General features: G+C 42.0%; 1 protein-coding gene across 1 annotated transcript in view; it reads left to right on the top strand.

The window, feature by feature from the left end:
* The window catches only part of LOC147149075 (A disintegrin and metalloproteinase with thrombospondin motifs 20), a 105,051-nt gene that overhangs the window by 10,576 nt on the left and 68,575 nt on the right, over positions 1–25,900 (top strand). The window contains exons 4-10 of the mRNA XM_086027425.1: positions 11,451–11,698; positions 14,657–14,740; positions 15,297–15,421; positions 15,492–15,532; positions 15,788–15,893; positions 21,787–21,933; positions 25,172–25,313. Coding sequence (XP_085883551.1) covers positions 11,451–11,698; positions 14,657–14,740; positions 15,297–15,421; positions 15,492–15,532; positions 15,788–15,893; positions 21,787–21,933; positions 25,172–25,313 — 893 coding nt within the window. The remainder of the gene's footprint in view (positions 1–11,450; positions 11,699–14,656; positions 14,741–15,296; positions 15,422–15,491; positions 15,533–15,787; positions 15,894–21,786; positions 21,934–25,171; positions 25,314–25,900) is intronic.

Here is a 25,900-nt window from a genome sequence, read left to right as displayed (position 1 = left end):
GTAAACATCGGCTCGGCGGCGTGTGTCGCTCGACTTCTTGTTCTGCATCTTTCGGAAGTTCTGATTCTCCTTCAAACTAGTAGATTGAGAAAACCTCACATTGAATGACGACTTTTTTTTTTTTACTGTTGACAAGAAACAGTAGCAAGAAAAAAGGAGCGCTGCGGACTGTAATACTGCAGCGTTCAGAGCCATCAAACAGCCACATGCTAAGCTAACAATAATGTGTATTTCTTTTAGTCATTTCTTGGAAATGTTACAAGTGACCAACGTTTTTTTTTTTTTTACGTCACCCATCTATATATTTGTGTTTATATATGAAATACTACAGCGTCCATAGCAAAGACATGGCAACAGGCTAAGCTAACGTTAACAGACCAGAGCTAAGAAACAGCCACTTGGTAAGCTAACAATCATGCGTTTGCTTTGGTCATTTTTAGCCTTTTGTCTTAAAAGGTCACATGACCAACATTTTTACTTGGAACATGAAGACAAAGGAATTGTCTGTATAACTTGTAAATACCTTTAAATGTTGTATTTTTAATTATGTGAAGCATATTGATTTACCTTGTGTATGAAATGTGCTATATAAATGCTTTGCCTCGCCTTGAGGCGCAAATCTGGGGAAGGTTAAAAGGTTAAAAATTCAGCTGCTTTAAGGTCCTAGTAGGCACGATGACCTCCATCATTCATAAAAGGAAGAAGTTTAACCACTGTGACTCTTCGTACAGTTGGCCACCCGTCTAAATTGAGCAATCGGGGGAACTGATAGTTACACTATTTTTTCTAGCGGTACATTCTCCAATAATAAGGCGATAACCACGAAACAACAAGTTGCTATTCCCCTTATTTGAGGCTAAGTTTACCCTCCAAATGGTGTTCATTGTTTTACGTACATGACTCCCCCCCCCCCCCCCCCCCATTAGACCAAAAAGGTTCCAGAAGAACTGCATCCCAACCACAGCTTTTATTACAAGTCAGATTTATCTCATCTCATAAATGGTGAGCCAAAGAAGCATCAGTAGTGGTGGTTGGCGGATATTCCTCGAGCCGGAATCTCCTCTTTTTGGAGAGGCAATAGAAGCTCTCATTGTGGGGGGTCAGTCCGCCTCTCCTTTTTTGTCTCTTCCCACTTTCCTGCGAAGAGGACCCTCATCTTAAATTATAATTGGTAGCTGCTGTGTGAAAGTTGAATGGTCCGGTGGGCTTTGGACTTTGAAGTGGTTTTATAGAGTTTACTATTTGAAATATGGATAACAATGGCCTGCCTGCAATATGAGGGGGGCAGGAGGTTGCCTTTTCCCACTGTCTTTGCCCATGTACTCACAACATCTTTCTTTTTAATGTCCTCTGGAGTGAAACATCTCTTTTAATCAGACAAAGATGAAATGGGCTGCCTTTTATCAAGCCAAACAACGTTTATCAGCGCAGATACATGTGGGGAGCAGGGAGTGGGGATAAGCTTTTTACGCAGATATGGCGGTTTGTAACAAGGCAACAAGGGCACTCGTGTGTCTTCATGTTTCCCTAGTTTGTATAGACGCTGTACATCTTTCGCCTCGAAAAAAAAAAAAAAAAAAAGTGTTGAAAACAGAGGAAATCAATGTTTCCGACACACGCAAAAACACCACCTATGAGGTGTCAGTGATAAGGGCTTTTAAAAGCGTTACCTCGACTGTTATTTCGGCAATTGAGACGGCTGTTTACTTATCTTAACATGCTTTTCTGCACCGCTGAGTGCTTGGGTATTTTCAATGCTTCCTCTGTACAAACATGCCAGGGTACTAAAGGAAAAGGTATGTAGGTTATGTATATGCCTAGTTTTGGATTCAGGAGGAAGAACTTTACAGCTTCGCTTTCAAGCTGTACATTTAACGATTGTTTTGTTACTGTAAATCATGGAAACGGGGTCAACCGCCCCTGTTACAAAAACGTAACTGTCAAAAACGTTATGCTTTTTTGTTGTCGTTGCATATTTCCTAGGTTCCTCAATCACTTTATAGAAGAGATTATGACAGTTGGCATTTATGTTTGTTGGGGTTTTTAGACCTATGATTGTGTCATTTAGTTTTATGTACGCTTTCTGGTTCTGTCAACACACTTTGTGAAAGTGTTTTTAAATTGCTATAGAAATAAAGTTATGATTAAATTCATTATCAAAGTGTTGACACATGTAGTAAAGTGTAAAAAAAAACCCGTGTAAAAACAATACAACGATCATTTAGACGAGTGACGTGTACAGCGATGCAGACTTCGCATCCCTGCAATACAATACAACTTTATTTATTAGCACATTTGATAACAGCTTCAGCTGTAACAAAGCACTTTACATGAACAAAAATAGCAATAATACAACAACAAAGACAGAGAAATGAATAAATGAAAACACAAATTAATGATACTAAAACATATATACAGTTAATAGATGTCAGCGCTATGCTACCTTGCGTTGCACCAGCTAGCTACATGCTGCGGCTGGATAGCTAGCACTGCATAGCTAGCACTGCTAAACATCGTCCTTCCATGGTGAAGTAGCTCCTCCATGGCAACAAATGAGCAACACTTCTGAAATTTATTGTTATTATTAAAGGAGGATGTGTAGCTGCGCATGCAGCACTCCGAGTAAGAAGAGAAGATGGTGAAGCCATGCTACCTGCTAAGCTATTATAAAATGTCACAAACCACCATAAAAAGTGCTTGGGTGGTGCAGTACAGTTTTTTCAAAAGTCTGTCTGGAACCACATTCTAGTGGAGAGTAATCGAGTATGAACAGCAAATAAGCAGGTAAATTAAAATGCGTGTAGATGGAAAATAATACACAGCTTAAACACGGTAGGTACAAAAACCCGAACTGAATTTGTATTTTTGCGCAAACGTCAGTCAGGAGGAGCAGCCTTTAAGGTCAAAAACATATTCATGTGCAGTGTATTAAATAATTTTAATATCAGCACTTTGTTAGTTTGCAACAGAGTGCTGAATTAGAATTGCAAGTTTGAGTTGAGATCTCAACTTGATTTATAGCGCACTTTGCTGTACGCGAAGTAAAACTTATACGATAATAAAACAACAAATATTTGCACAATAAATGCTCTTTAAATTAAAGTAATATATATTTTTTGCTGATGTAATGGCTTATTTTTTTGAACGATTTAGCTTTGCCAAAGGACTATACAAGCCATCCAGAAATACTTTACATTTTACACTTAAGTCACTTATATCTTATATCACTATTCACATCATTACCGCCAAGGAATTGAATTTAGACCGCGATGATGATTTTAGGCCATATCGCCCAGCCCTAGAACTGAACCGACGTAAACCGAGGATGCCGTTCGGATGATGATCCACTGTATCCGCCTGTGAGCTTGCATGTGAATCCCGTCACGAGTGGATAGAGATCGCCACGAGGATGAGGGTCTCTACAATGAGGGTAGATTCTTTTCTCCTTCAAATCCATTTGAAGACAGGTAGGGAGCCGCTTTCTTGCTGTTTTTGTCTGCTACTCTGTGCCCCCCACCCCGCCATCTTCTTCCCACCCTCACTCAGTGCTATACTTTGAATGCATTAGGAACAGTAAATTGAATATGGACAGTATGACAGCAAACATTCGCAGCTGAATAGCCAAACACTAGTGTCCCAGTATTGGTGGCGGGGGTCTTTCATCCCTGTTTTGTTGTGTTGTTTGGTGGCCGGGGAAGAGCGAAGTGACCGCCTTTGATGGGGCAGTACTTGGCCCACATGACATCTGTGGCCCCTGACCCTCAACATAATCACTGTATGGGATTGCCCCCTCTGTGCCCACTGTGTATACATGCTAGTTCAAATGCCAGCATCAGGTTTTTTTTTCTTTTTTTTTTTCTTTTTTTTTTTTCAATGGGTTCATTTACATGGAAAAAGGGCCCTCCCTCGTCCGGGGTGGGTTTGAACGAGCCGACTTGAATCGCTGCCCCGCTCTCCCCTTGCGCTTTCATGTATGTGAATGGAGCCACTTGTTGTTGGTAACCTCACTTCCCGCTTTGTTTGTCACTCACAGGAAGGGTTGGCGTGACCTTCGGGGTTTTTTTTTTTTTTTTTTTTTTTTTTGTACGCAGTCGGCAGCTGGTTTGCAAAGCCCGGCCTGACTCGCAGCTGTGTTACAGAGGTCAGGGAAAGTGGCTCTTGAAGGTCGTGCTGGACCGATGACAAATACGCTGACAGGTTCACCTTTATCTCCTAGTCTTAGGTGAGCGTCAGCTGACTCCAGGAGCTTTAATCGTACTCTCTTTCCTCGGCAACCCCCCGCAGTGACAGGAATCTCCCTGAGTCCGGCAAACACTCATTGTTAACGGTCGAAATGTTGGCTGGCGAGCTTTCATCTGTGTCACGGCTCACCTAACGTTCGCAAGCTGAGCCGTGATTGGTTGTTACCTGAGCCCTCAACACATGATGTCATTTTCAGTCGACAGCAACTGGCAAAATACGTTTTTAAAGTCAACCCCCAAAAATGATTTACAAAAATATGTTCCACGCACCTTTACTAGTCAAAACATGGCATTCTGATAAATATTGCTTTTGTGTAATAAGAGTTAATCCACCCATCTTTAGCCATCGCTGGAGGCGGCCATTTTGTCACTTCTGTCGACTGAAAATGACATCATCACTGCTCAGGTAACGACCAATCACGGCTGACCTGTTTTCTGAAGCTGAGCCATGATTGGTCGTTATCTGAGCCCTGAGGATGTGTGACGTCATTTTCATTCGACAGAAGTGACAAAATGGCCGCCCCAGAGATGGCTAAAAATGGGTGGATTTTGTTGCTTGAATCATATTCCACAAACACAATATTAATCAGAATGCTGTGTTTCAACTATCGGGCCCGCTTAGAACATATTCATTAAAAAAAAAGTGCTTGGGTTGACTTCCGCCTTAAACAGCAAATCAACTCGATTGTAGCCATGTCGGGAGGCAGCCATTTTACCACTTTCTGTCAACTGAAAATGACATCAAAGATGCTCTGTGCTCAGGCAATGACCAATCACGGCTTACCTGTTTTCTGAAGCGGATTCATTTTTGGGTTGACTTCTCCTTTAAAGCTATTAACTGTACATGAAAAATAATAACGTTTTCAAATTCATGACAGACACAATATTACATTTTTTACTGCTGAAAATTGCAAAATTATTGAAGTATCCCATCAACTACTATTATTATTACTGACACATTTTAAGATGGTCCCTTGGGTTATTCGTAACTAATATGTCTAAAAAAACGCCAACGACGTCAGTTATAAGAAGATGACAGAAACTGCGGCACGCCGCAGTTTGTCTTCTTAATGAGCCAGTCGACCCATCGGGCCTGGCGGTTCTCCACAGACCCGAGAACAACAACAAGAGTCCTGCACAGCGTGTATCCTTTCATAAATGTTGTCATTTGCTTGGCTCCAGCTGACCCGCAGTCTTCCACTCCAGTGCCCGCTTGTCTTCTTCACCAAACGTCATCCGAAAACAAGCTCAAGAAGCCAATATGCAAACGCTTAAATGGATTATTCGCTTTGCGCGGGCGCGGGTCAGTCGTTCATCGCAAATGATCTCGCCGCCGTTTCCCCTCCACATCAAAGCTTTGCTCTTTGACTCCGCCTCAGTTCCGAGTCAAGAGTATCAATGCCGAGAGGCCGACAATGGCAAACACACATCTCATTGTTGAACTAATTAACATTCTTTTACAATGGCCCGCTGCGAGTCGAAGCGCTCCCGTCCCAGGGTGCCAATTAAGTGGACAGTGTACCTTACACTGAGCGTAGGTAGTTCTTTGCGTCCACACAAGGCCATACTCTGGTTACCGTCCATTAACAGGGAAACGCTGCAGACAGAGTATGATTAAGGGCAATTGTGGTGGCTAGCCGAAAGAAAGGGCAGTCAGTTGTCCGCCGCTTAAGAAGAATTTTTTTTTTTTTTTTAAAAAAGGTAAATGACTCAACCTCTGTCGCCCCCTTGGTAGGCCTTTGTGCACTTACAGTAGTGCTTTGGAGACTTGGTGAAAACAGCTCGGCGGTGGTCTGTTGAAGAATGTGTTTGGAGGAGCAGACCAAATACTTCTGATGAATGTGGACGACAAAAGTTGGCAAGGGGCCCGAGCCGTTTCTTTCTTTCGTGTCATTTGCAGCTTGGGAGTCATGACGTTGAGATTAAAGGAAAACGTATTCCATCTGACACGGACTATCATAACGGCCCGGGCAGATCTGTGCAAGAATAGAGAATTGTGGAAGGCAAGAGTTTTAGGGCCATACAGAAAAAAATATATACATTACAAGATTAAAGTAGACATTTTAACAAGGATATAAATGTTTTCAAGGGAAAAGTAATAGCGAAATTGCCTAAGTCATCGTTCAAGGTTTTCGGAAAACAAGACAAAAAAAAAATTCAACGGGTGACAATGGCCCGGATTATTGAGAATCCATAGTAAAATCAAGAAAAAAAACATGGTACTCTTTATTGACGTTTTGACAATAACTTAGAATTGACTCAGGCAATTATGTTATTATTCTAAAAAAAAATTTCTCTAGAAGAAAGTAAGATGTTTGAAAGAAAAAACATCTGGCATTCAAGGGAAAAATAGCTGCATATATTTCCAGAAAAAGTTGTATATTGTTTGCCTAAAAGCGTAATGCCAAACTCATTTGTGCACAACAAATTTGTTCAAGTTTGTTCAATTTGTTGGGCACAAATGACTTCGGAAATTACGCAAGAAGGGTCCAGTTGCCTTGATTGAACATTTGCTTTTAATATGACTTGTATGACTGAGAATCTGCACAGACATAAAGAGCGCTTTGGTGTTTTTTATTATTCTTTTATTTTTATTTTGTGACAGTAAGTTAATAAATGACCTAGGCAATTATGCTGCTAACAATATCATTTGGAAAAAGTCAAACATTTGCGAGGAAAAAAAAAAGTATATTTATGAGCAAAATAGTTGCATATTTTGGAGAGTAAGGTGTATATTTAATAAAAAAACAAAAACATTTTTTAACTTTCTTATTTTACTCCAATACCTTTTGTTCTCGCATTCTTTTTACGTAGTAGATGACTGAAAAAAAACATTTTTGTATCTAAAATGCAGTATACCAGTGTTCTCGATACTGTGCTACTTTTTATTGTCTTTCAATATACAGCGAGGCCCCGGCGATACATTGCAGATTGCACCTATTGCTACTGCAGTCGGGGAAAGTCTGCCACATAGAGACAAAATATTAAATAAATACATATACTGTATTTGTTTATAGTTTTACCTCTCTTAAATGCTTTACACTCATTTAAACTAATTAAAACACACTTTCCAAACACCAAAAAAAGGATTATGCCCCAACGATTAATCATCACCAATCATAGCTCATCTTCAGAAAACTTGTGAGCCGTGATTTGTCTTTATCTGAGGCCTCAGGGTCTGTGATGTCATTTTCGGTCGGCAGAAGTGACAAAATGGCCGCCCCCTGAGATGGCTAAAAACGGGGGGATTTTGCTGCTGGATTTTGTTAGGGCTCACTTCCCACTTCAAACAGTAGTGACAGACGACCATTCACCTTGGTAAACCTAACATTATTAAGACCTTACGTAAACAGAATTAACTGATCTAAATTGCAGGTCAGTCGTTCAGGTTGACATTTGCCGTCTCCGATGACAACCGACCAATCGGCGATGGCAATGATGTTTCACTGGCCTCAATCCAAGTCGGTGGGAAACGGTCGCTCACCTGTCACCCCTATCCCCTCTGACCAACACATGCCGCCGCGCAGTCAGTGGCTGTCAATCAAGACGCCTCCAGCCATTTCTCCACGGGCCTCCGTCTGTCTAACAATGCCCCAGACAGTAGGCAGTGGCAGAAAACAGCCCCAGCTGGAATCTGTCACGGGGAACCCCCGAGACGACACGTCGGCTTCAATATGCGCTGACACATGGCAACCATTAAAGTTATAGACTTTAGCCGACAATATAGCCGCCAAGACGTGTTCGGATCTGTCTGGCCTATCAGTTACCGCCAAATCAAATCTACATTGCTTCAGCGGATCAAAAGCGTTAAGAGCGTCGCACATCAAGTACAGCCAAAGGCATTTTGTTGGATTGAAATCATGCTGATGACGAGTTGGCTTTTTGTTGAAAAGAAATAATGTGCTAGCTAGCATGACATTTGTGCTAACCGAGGGGTGTTTTGCATGGGATGATTTTCAAATCATAATACATAAAAAAGTGGTGTTAAAAGAGACTGAAAGCACAATCTTGAATCCTTATCCTGTTCGCGGTTGTGGGCTGCTGGAGCATGATGCGCTGAATGTAGTTGCTATAATCAGTGGGGGACCTGTGCTTGTTTCGCTTCAATGAGCCGTTCCCATCTTCTGCTAAGGTGACACAATGACACTCGAAGTGTGTTGCTTGAATCCATTCTAGTCCGCAATTTTGTTTTGGTCAAATCATTGGAGAAAATCCCAGTTCATAAAGATAGGATGTTTGAAAGGGAAGCAAGGTATTGCATTTTTTTTTGGTAGTTTGGTCATTTCATGCCAAGTCACATACAAAATCTGAAAATTTTAACCAAGCAGATTTGCCGACTGTGTTGTGACATCACTATCAACAAGTACTCCAAGTAGTATTAAAATCAAAATTGATTAAAATCCAAATCTGCTTGGTTGAAATTTTCAGATTTTGATTTTAATAAAAGTTGGATCTCAAATTTTAGGTCAAATTTTAACTCAGTCGGACAAGGGAGCTACGATACGTATTCAACTTCCAGTGAATATTCATTGAATTTTAGAGGGTATGGATACTTTGGCTCCTTATTGCTGCTAAACAAAAAAACTACACCAATGAAACTTTTATATATTTTAGAGCAAATGTGAGGGATTACATTTCATAAACATTTTTTGTCAAGGTCATGTAATCAAAAAGGTACATTTTAAGGTCAAATTATTGGTCAGAAGATGAAATTACTAAAATTTGCACCAATCTTCTAAACGATTTGCATGCCTTGTTGGATTCCCTTGCCAAAAGACATGTTTTGTGAAGATTGACCCGGTAGATTCTGAGATATAAGTCTTAAAAGCGACCGCGCCCCTTTTTGCCGAAAATGTCAAAATTCAACAGGCCATAGCTCCCAAACGCCTTCTGCGATTGACCTAAAATTTGAGATTCAGTGTTGTGCCATCACTATCAACAAGTACGCCAAGTTTCATTGGAATAAAAATCCGCTCGGTTAAACCCACTGGGGGATTTTGGTTTGGAACGACCCCGTTTTGGAAGTCTCCATTTACAGTATTACACGGAGCGCGCTCTGATCCGGGGCCCGCTGGTCACGGACTGCTGCTTTAAGGGACGCCTAGTCGATGTGAATGCTGACTGACGCCTGGTATCGGCGCGTGTCAGGGCAGTCACCTCTGTCCTGTCATGGTGTAAGTAGCAGCTCAGGCCCCGGCGAGAGGCCGATTTGAACCTAATGCGCTTTCGGAGAGGTTATGTACGGCTAATCTGCACTGATTCCAAGGCTATTAAAACACTGACCATATTTTCACCTCCCGCTCTTCAGATTTTTTTATCTCGACTTAAAGCCAATTTCTTCTAGCTTCTCCTTACATGCTAATCCCTTTGAAGTCAGACTATCTGCAGAGATGAGTCTGTTTAAGGGCTTTAGCGAAGGCTTTGGCCTCCGGATTTTTTTTTTTTTTTTTCTCCTGGAAAATACAAAGCTCTGTTCTGGCTGTGCGCGCGGGCACAGGCGGGCCTGGCGCTGCCTCTGAAACAGGCGCTGGCACTGGGCTCGGCCTCACGGCAGCGAGGAGCTGTGCGGCCATTGTGCCAGGGAATCACGCTCTGCCTCGCGTGCCCGCTGGGGGCATCGCTTGAATAATCTCAACAAGTTCTTTCTTTCTTTTTTTTTTTTTTTTTTTTGGCTTTTCACTGAGCTAACAGTTTCACACAATCTCTCTCTGTCTGACTGTCTGGAAAGTTTGACCGCGGACAAGACAAAGGGACACTTCACTCAAAAGTTGAGGCGGTTGGTGAGGTCGATGGACTCCAAAGTATGCACGGCTCATGTGCGCTGGGATTCATAAAATGCTCCATGAATGTCACTTTATGTTTCGTTTGGATTCTCCGTGCCTCCTCTTTTTTTCAAGCGTTACAAAAAAAAAACGCCACAGCAAAAATGTTTCTCGACGCCGCAGCATACACTCTCACCTGAAGTTACGCTTGTGTTACAAAAACTTGAGAGATGTCCTGGCCAAGGTTATTATCGTTAACGAAAAGTAACAAAATAACTAAAGCTAAAATTGAAGACACGTTTTGGTTAACAAATCCTCATGGGAAATTTTTGTGTGAACTGCTAGCATAATTTGTCCCATCTCCTGAAATGAAAAAAAGAAATAAATCTGATTTTAGTGCACAAAACTGTAATTTAGCACAAATGTTATTACTAACACAACAGATGTTCTGGCCATTTGACAATATTGCAGATTGCTACATTATTTCAAGTAAACATACAATTGTTACTTCAGGAAAGAGTTTTGCTAAATTGTAGTATAGCTCGTCTCGTCTGTTTTATGACTTTCAATTTTTTTTCCCCTCTCTGCGAACAGTATTATGGGCACTGGGTGGACACTTTTATCCTCTGGGCTTTCGGATTTTGAAATCATTTTCATCTGGATCCCCGAAAAATGTGAAGCATTTTTGAGCTGTTGCCCTCTATGTTACCCCCTTCGCTTTGCAAAATCTACCTGGAAACTGAGTAGGAAATGATATTATGTGTACGTTTAATCCAATAAACTTTGTAAATGTCCTCTTCCTCTTTTCTTTTTAGCTTTACCCCTTACTAGCATGGCTGTAAAATGTACATGAATGCACTGCCTCAAATTACATCATTTCAAGACTTGTACGAGCCTTTCGGGTCATTTTACGTCCTTCTTTATGGAGTGTATAACCAACTTAGGCCTCAGCCTGAAAACTCTCAAGCGCTTTCCCTTTTTCCAGAATGACATGAGAATTTACGGTGTTTATTTATTTATTTTTTTGCAGCATCAGTCCACAGCTTCTTGCTGTTATGTCACTGGAATTCCGATAAGCTATGTCCTGCCGGCTAGTACACTCCTGTAAAAGTATGATGCTATTTTAACCTCAATGATAAGAGGCTGCGTTTGATCGTTTGGTTCCTATGACGCCGCTGAGTCATATTACTGCTGATACGGTTTGCTGACGAAGTTTGGCAGGGATCATAAAATACTTGACTACCTTAAAAATGACTTCTTTTTTTTTTCAATTAACAGTTCAACACGTTTTCAAACGGCTGATTCGTACAATCCACTATGTTTGTGTTCTGTTTTTATTATGCGTAATAGTCCCGGATTTGTAACGGAGTTTCGTTCTTATGGCGGCAACCAGGTGTGTGGACCTCTCCAATGAAAGACGATACACTGTGTTTGTGTCTCCACTCAGACGACAGCGAGAGGACAATGTCTTTGGAGGGTCGGGGGAACATGGCCGATGAGCTGGACTCTCTCCGAGTCGCCATCGACGAGCGGAACGACACCGCCTCTGACGGAACGCAGCCCAGGCACCCGCGCAGACGCAAGCGCTTCCTTTCCTACCCGCGTTACGTCGAGCTGATGGTGACGGCCGACGCCAAGATGGCGCGTCACCACGGACGCAACCTGGAGAACTACATCCTAACAATCATGTCAGTAGTAAGTAAAAATGTTTCTAAAAATTATTACGCAAAATCGTCCTGACTATGTGTTACGCAGGGGTTTATTTGTGGGAGTGTTGCGGGTTGGATTTCAGTGATTATTCACTAGTGGTGGTAGTACGCTTTGAGAATCACTGGTTTAGAGCTTTTGGGTAAGTTAGGGGTGTTTCGGTGCCGGGTGATGATGGGCGCGTGACTTAAAAGATTTGGGAAAGACTTTTCGATCACATACTGTACACTAAGCGGGATCATACTCAACTCATCTTTATTTATAGAGAGAACTTTAAAACAACCATTGTTGCATAAAATGCTGTGCATTAAGTAAAAATCTGACATATAAAAATAAAGAGTTCAATAAATAACACAAAAACAATAGTTACACAGTAAATCACGAAAACAATGCTGAAACTTGCTTGCTTAACGTTTAATGGAAGGTCATTCCGGCTCAGCCCAGCTTTGTCCTCGGTACCCCTAGTTGCATCTGGTCCGCTGACCTGAGGCGCCATGCAGGCAGATTCGTAGAATTGTACGAGCTCAGAGAGGTAAGGTGGGGCGAGAATAGATAACGAACTCTAAAATGTACAGGGAGCCTGGGAAGAGTGGCCAGAATTGGAGTTATGTGCTCCCTCCTACGAGCTCCAGTTAGGAGGCGAGCAGCAGTATTTTGGGACTGGCTGACTCCAAAACACACGTCACACCAATTAGTGTCGTACTTTCCTATTTAGGCAGGGCCTTGGCGGCATCTTGTGGCATCTTTGGCCGTTTCGGAAAGAGCGCAAAAATGCTCTACAGAAAAAAAACATGAATAGGTGATTTACAAATAGCAGACCGCAAATATGCGGGGTATTACTGTGTTACAAACTAAAATACAATATTTTGTCCGACACTTAGTGCCCGGTAGTAGAAACGTGTTGATCCATCCATCCATTTTCTTTAGCATTTGTCCCGATTAGGGTCATGGGTGAGCTGGCGGTGGTACACCGTTGCACTGTTTGCCAGGGCACCTATGGACAAGCATCCATTCACACTCACATTCACATCTATGTACAATTTGGAGTCCCCTAACATGCACGTTTTCCGAAATATTGGAGGAAGCTGCGGTAAACCCACTCAAGCACAGGAAGGCAGAAATTCCAAACCTAGCCCTAAGAAATAACTATGAGGCAGATGCTAACCAGCACGCCTGTCCCCGTGGTTAATCATGTTCATTCAGTCAAACGGCCATTCCCGTTGACTCAGCACTTAACGTCAGCGCTTGACAAGAAAAACGAGGCTAGCTGCTGATCAAGATAAGTGACGTTCAAATTGACTTCTTAGGAGGCAGCTGGTCCCGGGTCAAAGCAGAACGTCCCCTCATTCACTTGAGTGAACGAGTAATGATTGTCAGCGTGATATCTCTAAAAAAAAAGGGTCCAATCGGGTACAGTGGAGACTGTAAAGTAAACAGTTTGACATCCTAACAGTACTCCTGCCACTGTTTACACGAGCAGACGAACAATGTAGATGCGTGCTCCCAGTGGAGTCATAAAATAAGCACCTCAGTAGGAAATAGCTCATTGGTGCTGATCCAGGAAGACTTTTAGCTGCTGGCGTAGGTATTTGGATAATATGAAACTGCATGTCATTCTTGCAGTTGCTAATAATCATCACGGGTTTTGTAACGGGATGGTTTATAAATACTAGGAGGCACATTTTTAGCTTTTTCTTTGGCTTTAAGCGACACTTATTCCAAAAGAAGGAGCAGTCTCAAATGGTCGGGGTCAGGAAAAGAAGATACATTGTGGTTTTTTTTTTCAAATGTTTTGTAGTTTATGGACGTATTTGAACATTTTTGACCCAGCGGACAATATGTGATTCCAAGCTGCTGTTGAAGTTGCCTCGCCTAACTGATATGACTCTAAATGAGAAAAATATTGCTATATATAATATTGATATTTATATCTAATATCTTACAACTGTTGTCAAGCTTATTTGGCATCAGGAAAAATAAAGAAAATACTTGATTGGGAAATAAAAAATAAAAAAAAGCTAAATTTGTTTAGATTTTCTGTAAGTGGCGGGTAAAATGAATTTGTGATTTTTTTTCTTTTTTAAGTTGGGGATTTTGTTTTAAGGCAACATCACCCAAGGTCGCCAACCTTTCTGAAAACGAGTGCGACTTCTTGGGTCCTGATCAACGTGCAGAGCTACCAGTTTCACTCACACAAGTTACAATTAATGATATCCAAGTGGAGAGCACAGCTCACGTCACGTCAACGATATCCACATGAATTACCAACACTGATTCAACTCTGTAGGTAACAGATAAATGGAGCACTTCTATAAATCTCTGGCAGTGTTTATGTTTTCAGACGATCAGTTCGATGTACATTCCTAGGAAATCACGACGTCTCACCAGTGTTGAGCTATTTTATTTGGACCGGTGCCGTGGGCTACTCACGCCGCGCCGAAAAATCGGAACCAAATCTGAATCGAGCTTCAAAGATCCATTCTATGTTCATACGGGGGTTACACAGAGCCAGGTCTTGAGTTATACTTGGACAAAGTGCAAAGCAAAGACAGGCCCAGGCCATGTTTACGTCCCCCCCTCAGGGCTGAGACGAGCTAAATGTTTATAGTGTACTAATGAGTTCCTGTCAGGAGGCTGCGCACGGCCTCAGGAGACCGCTTGCCGACCGTGACAGGGGTGCACTGGTAGCGCGAGGGAAGTGGAGGGGAAAACGAGCGAGGGAATGTTTGGCCGGTGAGCCGTGCTGAGCTTTAAGTCGGCCGCTGTGTTCGAGGCGTCTGTTTGGGGTAATGAAATTTGCTTTTAAGAGCCTGGTTATTATATATCAGCCCGCGTTAAGTTGCCTCCAATGAGCCGGTATTTGTATTATTCACATTCCAAGCGCAGAGTGGCTCAGCTTTTTGGAGGTTTGCATTTTTTTTTGTCTGCGCCTTGTCTTTGTTACAGGTAGCAGCAGTGTACAAGGACCCTAGCGTGGGAAACCTTATCAACATCCTGATTGTCAAGCTGATCGTCATCCACAATGAGCAGGTAGGTCGGTCGAAGATGGTAAACAGAATCCCGTTTTAAATTGATAGGGCGGACCGGCCTTTAGGCGGTTACTATTTGTTCCGGCCGGACAATAAGGCCGATAAACGGACAGCGGAAGGCGATAAACGGACCGGGAAATTTTTGTAAAATGCCCAGCTCTGCTTTCTGAAAATTAGAACATATTTTTTTTAATGCAAAAACAAGTGACATCAAAATACTCCTTTTGGTAACAATCAAAGAACATTTCGTAAAGTGTCAAAGCGCACAAATGATGAAAAATATCGATATCTCAAAAACTAGAGCCAATTCAAAGAAACTGATGTCATTTTGGGACTCAGCAACCCAAGATTACTCAGAAAACCATTAAAGTATCTCTGGAACTTGAAAAAAAAAAATGTTGGCCTGTGTAATCCAGGTGTTGACATCTGATTCATTAAAACAAAGTGATAGCGTAGAGGAGGTGTGATCGAAAACGGCGCTAGTCCTCCTTGAGCTTAGCGCGAATGTTTCTACAGCAGCGCTGAAGACTATTTCCTGGCGCTTCTCTCAAAAACAGGACGGCCCCACGGTGAGTTTCAACGCCGCCACCACTTTGCACAACTTCTGCACCTGGCAGCAGAAGCAAAACGTCAAGGACGACGGCCACCCCTCTCACCATGACACCGCCCTCCTCATCACCAGGTACACTCGCCACTCACAATCACTCATTTGCCTCTAAAACATATATTTATTTATTTATTTTCTCCCTTAGGGAAGATATATGCCGCGCAAAAGACAAGTGTGACACTCTCGGTAAGGTTTTTCCCTTCGACACCCCCCTCCCCCCCCCCCTCCTCAAAATTAACTTTCCACTCCAAGCTCATAAAACTGCAGTAATGCGTTTACGGCAAGATGGCTAATAACATTATAGCGAAGGGGCCAGCGTGCTACAAAGCGGGGTTAATCTCTCTTAACGGAACAAATGTTTTAATAGTTTAAGCAAGCATAAGGAGCACATGTTCATCCCCGTATAAATGCACGTCATATATGGTGTCTGTGTGTTTACAGGCCTCGCAGAACTGGGGACCATGTGCGACCAGTACCGCAGCTGTTCTATCAGCGAGGAAAACGGAATCAGCGCCTCCTTCACCATCGCTCACGAGCTGGGCCATGTGTAAGTTGCGCGTACATGCACACAAACACACACACACACACACACACACATGCTTCATATGCGCTCACAGTGCCAACAAAAGTCTTCCTATCAAGCGCGAGCATACACTGAGGTGCAAAACAGAATGAACAAAAAGAGCTTGACTTTTAATTACGTGCCGCTTGGGGCGTTAACCCCTTGAGTGGCACAAAGCTCTTGTGAAATCCACAAAAATAACAAGAAGTTCAACAATGTGGCTGCCAAAGACATGTTTGACATCCAAATATATGTCGCGTTATATCTATTTTTAGATGAGCTGGATAAGTTATTTTGTTCGTCCCTGTTGTCTGATTTCATGACACGCTTCCGTGAGGCGGGCATTTTACTCAATTTTGCTGATCCGTCATCCGTCTGCGGCCCCGGCTACCCGTCCGTCATTCGTCAGTACGTAATTATTTCGTGACGAACCGAATTGTAATCGCCACTTTGTCAGTCAGTTAAGTCGGTCAGTCAGTCCTTCAGAAGTCCACCGGTCCGTCGGTCCGTCCCTCAACCCCCCCGGCAGTGACGTTCCGTCAGGCCATCACTGATGGACGCGGTTAGTGCCGATTATACTGACAGATGAAAACCCGCTTCCGTCATTTGTCAGTCCGTCATTTTTCAAAAGTGCCCCATCATTCGTCAGTCGTCAGCAAAATGTCCACCTCTGACACTTTCGTTCTTTACCCATTGATTTGTTAAAACTTTGACCTGTGCAGTAGCTCCGCTTCAATGCGATAGATAGGACCAAGGTGGGGTGCAACATTCCAGTGTTGACCTATGTCACATCCTAGCTCAATCTCGGTGCACACAGCGCTTTGGGAGTGAAGTCAACAAGGCATCCACAAAGTAGTACCCACAGTGGAATTCCTACATCCAGGTTCTTGTAATGTTTACTGGTTTAGTGTCCAAATGAAATCCTGATACAATTTGTCTTTGAGTATTTAATATAACAAATAGGAAATGGTCGAGGAGAAACAGCAGCGCTGGGTCGTACCTCCGTCTTCCGAGGGATCAGGAAGTCAGGCGAATATAGGAATATATCTGTAATATTTTTACATTATTAATTATCCGGACAATGATTCCAATTCCCAAGGAATTTTCCAACTTCCAAGTGTTTCCAGATGGATGTGTGATGTAGAAAAAGTACTCCCATGAATCATCCGTATCTAAAAGCCCAGGTGGAAACCATGGACACATTCATCAAGTTAGGGTATCAACCTTGTCAGGTTTTAGTTCTCACAGATCCACGAGTCCTCATTGGTAAGAAAGGGACTCTAAAGAATCTGCTGCCATATCTGTCGGCATATCTGTTTATGCTAAAGTTTCAGCAGCTGTCGGGTCATTTGGCGCGGGCCAGTTGGCGCGGACCTCTCAGCGTGTTTAATCGCTGCATTCACAGGCGAGACTTTTTAGCGGGCCTGGGAAAGCCAGTGTCAGGTAGTGGGAGCCACTCAACAGCATTGCAGAGGATTAGGGACCCAATTTGCACTAATGGATTGGAGGCCATTCTCAGATGGCTGCAAGGAGCCCCAGCGCTGATAGTCGATCTCAATCAGGTTTGGGGTTAAACGTCTTGCATCGTAAATACAGAAAATGGACAAAAGGCAATCAATTATATGGCATTCGGACACCTTGGATTTATTGTTATACAATGAATGAATTGGCAATTGTGTCATAGGGCTAAGGGGGGGGGGGGGGGGGGCTAAAGAGGCAAGCAAGAACTCCAATTAGCATAATGTTTTTTTTTCCTGATTTGTTTTTGTTTGTTTCCATGCCCGTCCATCAAAATGTCTTAAATCGTTAGCGACGACTATACTGTGCTGCAAAAATGTCAACTCGGCTGTTATCGCATTATTGTCAACCACAAAAAATGTTTAGTCGTTCAATCCCTGGCATGTAGGCAAAACATAAAATATATATATATATATATATATATTTTTTAATCCCCTTACTGCCATCGCATTGAGCAATGAAGTTTGCGCCGCCTACACTGAAAAATGTTTTGGTTGAATTGACTTGGGTGAATTGACCAGGTATATTTTTTTTAAGTAGACTAACATCTACTTAAAAAAATATCTGAATCCAGATGTTTTGATGTGATGTAGCCACTTGATGAAATAAAATTCAACAAATTCAACACACCGTTTTTTTCAGTGTATCAGAAGCTAGCGCTAATCTGTGTTTACAACAAAACTCAGTTCCTTTCCTTTTGGGCTTTGACGTGATAACAGGTGTGTAAAAATGTCATAACGTCTCCTTTAATTCACACTGTTGGAGTGGCACACCCATTGGAAGCGTGCTCATAAACTCGCAGACATTCCAGGTAGCCTCAGTGGGCATTTCTGACGCATACTTCTGCTAATGACATAGTGATGCCTCCAACTCAATGCCTGCTGTCCCGCTGCGATTGATTCTTCGAACTGATGCGTGCCCCCCGAGGGGGCAAAAAACGGACTGATTTACGGCCTCATTACACTAACAGCCTGTTATCTCTTCAAGGCCTTCAAAACTGCATGCTTATTCGAGCTGTAAATCCATGTCAAGTAAATCGACGTCAACACACACACACACATCAGGAAATCACATCAAGTATTTGTGTGTGTGTGTGTTGTGTTTGCGTGTGTGCCCAGTCTGCACCGCTCGACTGCACATGAACTTCAGCGACGGTGTAAATGTCGGGATTAGCCAAAAGAATAATTTATGTGTGCTCAACTTAATTCGGTGGCAAAGGCTCAATTGTTTCCCGGGTTTTAGGCCAAATTTTCGGGGGCCAGAGGCGTCCTGCCAACCACGCTTCAGGTTTGTGTGTGTGTGTCTATGCGGGTGCGTATGTGTGTGTGCGCACTGACACTGCAGCCAGCGCTGACCCACATCCTGTTGTAAACATCTCAGACATCATACAGCTGCGCGGGGCTGCTGTGTGTAAATACACACACGCACACATGCATGCAAAAAGCACTGTGACCGGTCCGGATTCTGCACATCATCAAGAAAACGGACTTTATGAGCTTGCCAATAGCAGACGACCAGGATGAACTCATTAATTTGCAGATACACGCCGGCGCCCTTCATTTTATATACATCGGCTCTGGTTTCGTGTTTATTAGCGCCCAGGGAACCTACACTATCTTTCTTTTCGACTCTGTCATTAGAGGCAAATGTTTTATTTTACGTGTCAAAGGACTCCTCGCCCAAAATTTTGTTCATTTTGCTTCAACAGGACCAATAACGCGTCAGTCTCAATGGATTAGGTAAGAGTGGATCAACAGAAAAGAAATACCAGATAATTTGGTCATGATATGTCCTATGATTGCTTTCTAAATCCATTTAATCTACATATGTTCAATTACATTTGATTGTAAGTAGTTTATGTTATGATTTTTAAACGACTTACCATAAGAATAAACGAATAAACTTGGAGTCAAACTTTCGCCGTTATTAAACCTTACAGGCAATTTACCGGCTAGTGCTAGAGGCCAACATTAACAATCGACCATGTTGCCCAGACTTAAACCTCACAAACTGCTCATTAGATAAAAAGTGCAAACAGTAGTTGGCTAATTGGCTGCTGTCTAATTAGCGGCTAAAGCTAGCAGCTAATTCAAGCTTCCAACATTAGGCCTCAATCCCACTGCATGTACTTCATCAATATCTCGATTGATAATTACAGTACACAAAACAACTTGTTTGTCGAGTGCTAAAGACAGTTCCCGGCATCATCCGCTATCAAGCTAACATTCGACGACTTAGGGCGCATTTGTACAGACGCTGCAAGCGCGTTCTACTTCTCCGAACACATACACATTTTAAGAGAAGTGCACGGGCGTCAGATTGAATTTATGAACGCGACCCCTAGTTGTTTTTTGCGACCCCACTGCCTGCACTTTAGGCTTAAAAACTGCTTAAACACAAAAAACAGCTGATATGTCGAGTGCTAGCTAGTGAGGGCCTAAATGCTTGCTTCTGGCACTAGCTGTTAACGCTGCACTTGAAAGTCACAAACTGCTCATTTGATAGCAAGTCTGACACAGTAAGCGATTTGTTAACACCTAATGCTAGTGGTCGGTGTTCGCAGTTGGACTGGCTGGACTTAAAACTCACTTAAAACTACTCATTTGATAACCAGTTATGAAGCAAACACCAAAAGCTAGTCAACCATTATCCACTAGTGGCTAATGCTAATGGGTTTCTGCCTGGACTTAAAATCCAGAAACTGCTCTTTCAATAACAAGTGACGAATAAAAAAAAAAAAACAGCCAGTTAGGGGCTAATGCTAACAGCTGATGTTGGAAATCAAGCCCACTGCCTGACTTCAAACTCACAAACTGCACTTTTAATACGTCACAATGCAAAATAAAACAACTAGCTAGTCGACAGCAAGCTAGTTAGTGGTTACTTCTAGCAGCCGGCGTTTGCAGTTGATCAAGACTACTGTCTGGACTTCAAACTCAGTCTGGTCCTTACTTCTCCCACTATTTTGAACAACATATATGAAATCCATAAAAATGTCATGGGATTCAATGAAACGGATGATTACTAATTTCATCTGAACACAACATGTGAATCGATATTGTATTATCTGTGTTAGCGTGTGCTGTGTTTGCATGTCCTCCCTTCCCCTCTGAATTAAGCTGTTTGAGAATGTGAGATGGCGAACTTTGCCCCTTGAGGGGTGAGCTGGAGGGTTTTCACCAGCAAGGAAAGACCTAATGGAGGTTCTTGTGTTTCCTTGGACACTTATGAGCAATGGTGGGCAAAATATTGCCTGTGAGCTACATGCGTCCCATTTTAAATATTGTATTTTTCAGTCTTTTACACGTTATCATTTATGTATATTGTCACTATTTATCGTGCTTTTTTGGTAGAAAACTACAAAACCCGTTTATTTATTTATTTTACCTCAACCTCTAATGACCAGGCACATCTAACCATATTAGACGTCAAATGTGGCCCTTGAGCACATCGCCCACCCATTTTAGAGCATTGATAAGGAATCTGTTGCAGGATTCTATTACAATGCAATTGAAGAAGGTTCCCATGTTTTGGGGTGTGTGAGTAGTGTGTGTGTGGCACGACTTGTGTGTCCGTTGGAAACGGACTGAATGTGAATTTTGTGACGCTTATCCTCCCGGGCCGCGACTGAGCCACTAATCGGCTGATAATCACTTTATGTGTGTGTGTGTTCTACATGGCTTTATGACAAGCGTCATGGCTACGGTTTTTGGGCTAACCTCCATTCCATCCATGCAAACGTTAAAACATAATGCACATAGAACACTACCTTTTGCTCACAAGTAATACATAGGGCAGCTTACCAGTCAGTGGCAAGCGAGAAGCTAGCATTGTGCTTCTGTTTCATCTTGTCGAATATCTCATCACAGTTGCTCCAAATCCAACTTGTTTGTTCACAAAAGCAGCTCAGTGACATCTTAAAAACTCCAGTGAAGTCCTAAAAAACTATTTTATCTCAATCAGAAAAAGTATGATTTATTTGTCTCAAGTGACGACGCAAATGCAGCGATCTAGTTTGTGGCTAATACTAGCATATGACATTTGCAGTCAACCCCACTGCTTGGACATGTGAATCACAAACCGCTTACTTAATAATACAGGTAAGTGACCAAAAGCAGCGAGCTAGTCCACGCTAGGTATAGTGGCTAATTCCAACGGCCTACTTTAATTGGAAGTAGGAAGTAAAAATACTAAGTGTAACTACCAAAATGTAATATATGACTGTACCGCATTACCAAAGTAACCCTCAAAAGTGCTGTCGGCGACCCACCCAAAATGGCTCTGCGACCCACCAGTTGAGAATCACGAGTCTACATCACTTTTCTCACTCTCTTACTGTCTTTCTGTTTCTTTCCACCAGGTTCAACATGCCCCACGACGATAACCCCAAATGTCGGGAGGTCGGCATGAAGCATCAGTATCATGTCATGGCTCCCACCCTCAACCATGATACCAACCCCTGGTCGTGGTCCAAGTGCAGCCGCAAGTACATCACAGAGTTCCTTGAGTACGTACACTATGATCTTAGCAGCCTACCCCGGTACCTGGAATTTAACCGCACAAACAGCGCATTTGATAACAATCCACTTTCCAGTTTCAAACTATTAAAACAAAAAAAAATGCTAATGGCTGACGTTGTATTACTATGCGTTCATTAATGCTATTCAATCATCTTGTTAACCAAAATGTTTTATTACTACAACTTTTATAATGAGGCCACGCTACTATCATGGCACTAGCAAGCTTTGCTAATGAAGCTAGCTATATTGTAATTGTAAATACACAGATAAATGGAGTCAATTGTACAAATCGTCACAAAGGACTGCCTTGTTGACCAAATAAATCTTTGTAAGACGTTTTTAGGCAAATGCTCATTTGCAGTTATAAGGTTGAGCATGCCATTTTGGTTGTGGTTTGATGACATGGAACATTCCGGCATAAGATGAGAGTCTTCAGGAATCTCTTGTGTTTCTACGATTTCTGTACAGCGCCCATGACAATGTGAGACTGTTAAATAGTCGGCATGTGCGCTTGTCTAGCGACAGCTTGAATGTGCGAGCTGCATTGGTGGGAAATACCCTTGAGAGCGCTTTTTGAAGTCACTCTCAAGCTAACAATGACGAGTATTGATTCAGACTTCTCCTGTGGGTCCACCTGGTTCGAGTACGTCCATGTTTTGACTGCACATTCTCGCCCCAAATTCAAGCCGCAGCCCCCGAAAGACCTCTCAAACGTCCTCTTTTTGACATCACGGTTGCTGGGTAGGAAAAAAAAACAAACTGCAATGTCATTTAGAGTCCAACCGGACATAAAGAAACCATTCATTCTTTTCCTGGCTGTATGCCGATTGATTGAATCCAATTATGGATGTAAAAGTCTTAAAAAGGCCGTCAGTGACAAACCACGCAGTTGTCAGCAACGTGTGTGACCAGCCTTTCATGTTATCCTTTTTAATCTCGTTATGTGAATTTGTTCCTGCAAGTATTTGTGTGCAGTTTTCAAATCATCTTAACACTTTCAGGATTATTTATTTGCATTTTTTTAAATGTATTTTTATTTTATTTAAGTATTTTATTCCAAATGTAGTATATCTCAAATTCATAGGGATTATTCACTAGCATTTAGCATTCCTGTGAACAGCTACACTACCATTGGCAATGTATAGGATAAATACATTCAACATTAAGAAAAAAATACAAAATGCCTGAAAAAAAATCGAGTGATCTGAACAGCTACATGAACCACGACACTTCCAATAGCCAAGCAGTGGAACTGTACGTCCAATGCCGGGTTCTGTAGAACTTTCTTCTCTGCCTCTTTATGACATGCATTTGTCATCTTCAAAAGTCATGTGATGACGATCGAACCGCTTTCATGTCTCCCGACGGCTGCCAGGTGTGGTGGACTGTAGCAACAGACTTAGTGGATAGTCTTGAGGAAAAAAAAAAAAAGTATGTTGAAATTAAGAGGTGACCACATGGACTTATCTCTCTCTCTCTGCCTTCATAGAGATAATATTACTTCAGTTTGACAGTTGCTGACAGATGTGGTAATAAGGGACTGTCTGTCTGTATGATTCATTCCCTGACATTCAGCTTTGTAGAAGTTGGGCTTTTTAGTTTTCCGTAAATGTCATTCAAAAGACATTATACATTATTTTGTTGCTGGTTATAGCCAATAAATAATATAGCCAAAAAAGTGACAGACAAGTGCTAGTATAAATTGCGGTACGCTTTATTTGTCTAAATGTCTGTGGGAACTGCTGTGAAGGAGACTTTTTTTTTTTTTTTCAAAATTTAGTTCTGTGTTACGCCGCGTACGTAGACTCTTGTTACCATGACGACCAGGGCTGACTCGTCTTTGCGTTTTTTTTTTAGGCGTAATTGGGACTCCCTCCAGAGCAGACGTTCACCCCTAAAGGGCCTGGCGAAACATCCCTCTAAAACCTAAGGGCGACTTTAGAATCACGCTCAAGAACCTGAAGTTTTCCTGGAAATTCAACACCTACAAAACAAAACAATCTCAGCCCCTGTAGCAGATAACATAATTTCAAAAGAATTTGAGAGCTTAGACACGTGGCTTTCACACGGGGTTCACTTGGTTTTATTATTATTTACAGTTTCAACGAAAAACGTAAAAACAAAAGTGTCGGTGCTAGGGAAGCACTATTTTAATGCAAAAAAATTGACTGGTAATTACCATCCTGTATTCTGTTTCAAAGCCGTCGATATCGTCGTTGTCTACAAACGTAGATCTTGACCATATATTACGATCGACTGGTTCCACTGGTTCAAAGTCCACAAGCGCATCGTCTTTATAACCGCCGTCACTTATTTCAGCTCCCGCGCTCATCTGCGTCCGCCCATATGGCTCCAAAAAATCTGGGATATCCTACGACGGCACACAACACCGTCACGTGTATTTTCTGACGCATTTCATTTGCTAAGAGACTGAGATTTGGTTAAAAAAAATAAAATGACGTATCCGCTTTCCTGGCTGTAAAGATAGAAATACACAACAGCGCTCCCGGCTTTAGTGGTAGAAACGCGGTAATGCGCTCCTGGCCTAAATGGGTCAAAACGACCTTTTATGTCTTCTTTCAAGTCATTTTTGCTCCACTTGTCAAAACATCAGCCTTTTTGGCAGAGTTGGAAATGAAAGGGGACCGACACAAAGTGATGTTAGCTGAGGATAATCCTGCGTAATCGCCGTCCTGTCACTACCATCTTTGCTTTGTGCTCACAGGTGTTGTAGCTTCTCCATCCAGGATGATCTTTTTGTCGTGTCTGACACGTTGTGTAATGACACGCCACATCCACCTCGTTTGCTTTTTTGAGACTTCCCCACAAAAAAGCGTAGATCCTGGCAGCCTAACGTGTTTGACTTTGGCCTTTTCACAAGTGGCAAGTGATGATTTTGTAAGCGGCGGCGTACATTCACGGCAGCTGTGTTTGCACGTTGGTGGTTTCTGGGAGGGGTTCATACAGAGAGCTGTCTGTCATTACGCTATAATCCAGTCATGGTTGAGGATTAAGGCAATTTAATCATGGTGCTTTACCAGTCCGGATTCTCCTGTTTGCCTTCAGCGCAGAAGTTGACGCCCAATAAAATGTCCCGCGGATCCTTTTCAGTCCAATGTGATGTTGTACACATTTTGTTGCACGTGACTCCATCTCCACCCATGCTTCTGTCTGCTTGTCCAATTTGCTATTCATTCATTTGACTCTTGTTTTTATTGAACACAGCACTGGCTATGGGGAGTGCCTTTTGGATGAGCCCATAGGCAGGACGTATGAGCTGCCCACCCTTCTGCCTGGGCAAATCTACAACGCCAACAGACAGTGCGAACTCATGTTTGGACCTGGTTCTCAAATTTGCCCTTACATGGTAAGTGGGTTTGTACTGTAAAGCAAGTTGAGGGCTGGAGATTCCTCAGGGATTTTAAAAATACGTTTTTGTTTGTTTGTTTTAATTGGTATATTTGTATAATTTAAATGACTGTTATAATATTTTTAATTAAAAATTGTAAAACTTTTTCTGAATTGAAATATGTGTAAAATATATATTTTATTTTAATCTAATTCTAGTTTGTAGCATATTTAATGTTATTTTAATTGAATTGTATTGTATACTGTATTTAATATTTAAAAAATGTAAAATATTTCATTTGAGACTAGTTGAACAATCAGATAGACAATACAATTATTTTCTTTTTACCTAAAAAAAATAATTGTTCTAATTTAATTATTTTTAAAAACATATGTTAAACCTTTACATATACGGTAGATTTCATTTTTGTTGTAATAACCATAAGTACACTACTCATACTTTCATTTTCTTTAATTTCACAAATAATTGAGGTCTGTCGCTGTACTTTGATTTTAATTCCGTTTTTAAATTTTATTTAATGAAATATCAGTAGTGCACCCGCTAGTATTTATGGCACCGCTGCTAATTAAAAGTCAGATTTTTGG

This window comes from Filicampus tigris, chromosome 4 (assembly GCF_054856515.1).
Source record: "Filicampus tigris isolate MCC_2025a chromosome 4, RoL_Ftig_1.0, whole genome shotgun sequence".
Classification (NCBI taxonomy): domain Eukaryota; kingdom Metazoa; phylum Chordata; class Actinopteri; order Syngnathiformes; family Syngnathidae; genus Filicampus; species Filicampus tigris.
The sequence above is the reverse complement of the archived record's forward strand: the minus strand, read 5'-3'. Positions and strand labels throughout refer to the sequence as shown.